Source organism: Acyrthosiphon pisum, chromosome A1, assembly GCF_005508785.2.
Source record: "Acyrthosiphon pisum isolate AL4f chromosome A1, pea_aphid_22Mar2018_4r6ur, whole genome shotgun sequence".
Lineage (NCBI taxonomy): Eukaryota > Metazoa > Arthropoda > Insecta > Hemiptera > Aphididae > Acyrthosiphon > Acyrthosiphon pisum.
The window spans coordinates 98,444-100,696 of record NC_042494.1 but is presented as its reverse complement, the minus strand read 5'-3'; the positions used below and the strand labels follow the sequence as shown (position 1 = coordinate 100,696).

Here is a 2,253-nt window from a genome sequence, read left to right as displayed (position 1 = left end):
TTATACATAAATATGAAATAAATAAATTGTTATTAATAAAAAAAAAAATGTTTATTGTAGTATATTGTTACACATAATATTTTATGTAAGACTGAATATTATTATAATTATAATTATTACTAACATTTAATTTATATACAATTTTTTTATTGATATTGTATGCTATTTTTTATAGCATCTCGTTTCGTTTCACCATTTTTTTTTAGTGACATATCAGTTTCAAACACTGTGTCGTCAGGTCCATTGAGTAATTCTTCATTTTCTTCATCTCTCAATTCAATATGGTCATCCATATCTATACATAAATTATGCAGTACACATGATGATATTATGAATTTAGTTATCTTGTCGACAGAATGTATATCCAACTGCAAAAGTTGCCTAAAGCGGGACTTGAGAAGACCGAATGTATTTTCAATCAGCACTCTAGTGGAACTTAATGCTTTATTAAATGTTTTCTGTGATTCAGTTAATCTTCCATAGTCTTTGTACGGTACAAGTAGCCATTCTCGAATAGGATATGCTCCGTCACCAAGTAAATTGTACTTCTTTTCACACATTGATGGTAGATCTTTACTTAAATCAGATAAAACAAATACTCTGGCATCGTGGATCTTTGCGGGTATTCCAGTAAATACATCGATAAATTTTTTTTTGTAATCACACACTCCTTGTAGTGTGATCGATGGCATGTCATGCCTATTTGTATAAGTGCTTTTAATTTTGTGAGCTGGTGTTCGAATAGGAATAGATGTTCCATCGATGCATCCAATGACATGAGGCATTCCAGACACCTAAGCATAAAAAAAAAAGGTGCTCTGCTGTACAGTAGGTTACAAGTGGGTCACTGTATAATGGATGGTATTAAATTTGAATTCAATGATATAATATCATTGTATAAGAAAAACGATTCTGAGCGGATCCGGTATGTCAGTCTAGGTATAAGATATATTATGTACTTATCTATGGTAGGTATAAAAAAAAAATTGACTTATAATAAAATCCAAATTAATCACCAAATTTCAAAATATTTTCACGTACCTACTTATAGAAAATGCTAATAGTATAAGCATTTGGTAAAAATGTCAAGTATCTACAGTTATTTTATTATTTTGAATTACAACAAAATAAATATTGATTGAGGAGAAATAGTATAATTTAGAGGGAATAACCAAAATCAAAAAAATATCATCTTCAAACTCTTATAAGAAATTAATGTAGTTTTCGGTTAATATTTCTTGTTATAGTTAGAAAAATATATGAAGAATATTATATTAATTTTTTAAATCTTAAATAGGAATAAAAAGAAAACATTTTATGAATTTGTAACTCAAAGTAACATGTATTTTTTTAAATTAATTCTTTTCTAATACATTTTTAGGATTTAAGATGATTATTTTCTACAACTACCAATCTGTACCTATTTAATGTATAGATTATATAAATTACACTTAAAATTGATCTGAAGTATCTCAGTACTTACCTTTTTAAATTCCCTAGCTAAATTAGTAATGCCTTCATCAAAATTTATAACTTTGGGTGAAATGTCAATCAAAAAGTTCATCACTCTATCATTGATACGGAATTGAGTGGTTAAACCATTACCAAAACGTTCAGCCACATCTCGTAAACATGATTTGTTGGCAGAAAACCTTTAGGGAACACTTATTCATTTTTGTTTGGTTATAAATTAAAGAAAATTGTTTTAATTACCAAATATATGAAAGAATATAGTTTTCTGAAGTTTGACCAGGTTCATATTTATGCTGCTGTGGGAAAAATGAAGAATCTTCAAATGTTTTTATTAAATAATATGCTGTAGCTCTTTCCATTCTAAAGCTGCCTTTAAACTAAAAATAATAGGTATATTATATTAAATAAATCATATTTTATTTCTCATTCAATGCACATTCAAAATTTCAAATATTTTAATTCAAATTATTAAATATAAAAATGTGTAATGACTAATGAGTATTGATGATGATACCTGTTTATCTGAGTATGAGTGAACAACATTAGAAATAAAATTAGAAATTTTAGGTCTTATAACAGGCTGTTTTATAATATAATTAATCAATTCATCGTCATCGCTTTCGCTCGATGATAAATAACTCATTAAAGTTAAAACATCATGTTCATGATTATTCATTATAATATCTAAAGCAGGTATGACTAGTATGTGCACTAGACTGTTTATAATTAATAAATTATAATTTAATATTTATAAGATATATGCATATAAATTATAAATTA

The 2,253-nt window shown here is 26.4% G+C and overlaps 1 protein-coding gene across 1 annotated transcript; it reads right to left on the bottom strand.

Moving 5' to 3' along the window:
* Positions 1–65: 65 nt before the first annotated feature.
* LOC100574690 (putative nuclease HARBI1) lies at positions 66–2,253 on the bottom strand. Its single transcript, XM_003240140.4, has 4 exons — positions 1,988–2,253; positions 1,714–1,850; positions 1,484–1,652; positions 66–794 (listed from the first exon to the last, which is right to left on the bottom strand). The coding sequence occupies exons 1-4, from the start codon at positions 2,147–2,149 to the stop codon at positions 147–149; spliced, it is 1,116 nt and encodes a 371-aa protein (XP_003240188.1). The 5' UTR covers positions 2,150–2,253; the 3' UTR covers positions 66–146.

Bases quoted from the DNA above. Each gene is read 5' to 3' on its own strand.
- LOC100574690 (XM_003240140.4), bottom strand. From the start codon at position 2,149: ATGAATAATCATGAACATGATGTTTTAACTTTAATGAGTTATTTATCA. The intron at 1,653-1,713 runs GTAATTAAAACA...TGTTCCCTAAAG, and splicing joins TATATTCTTTCATATATTTG to GTTTTCTGCCAACAAATCAT. The intron at 795-1,483 runs GTAAGTACTGAG...TTTTATGCTTAG, and splicing joins TAGCTAGGGAATTTAAAAAG to GTGTCTGGAATGCCTCATGT.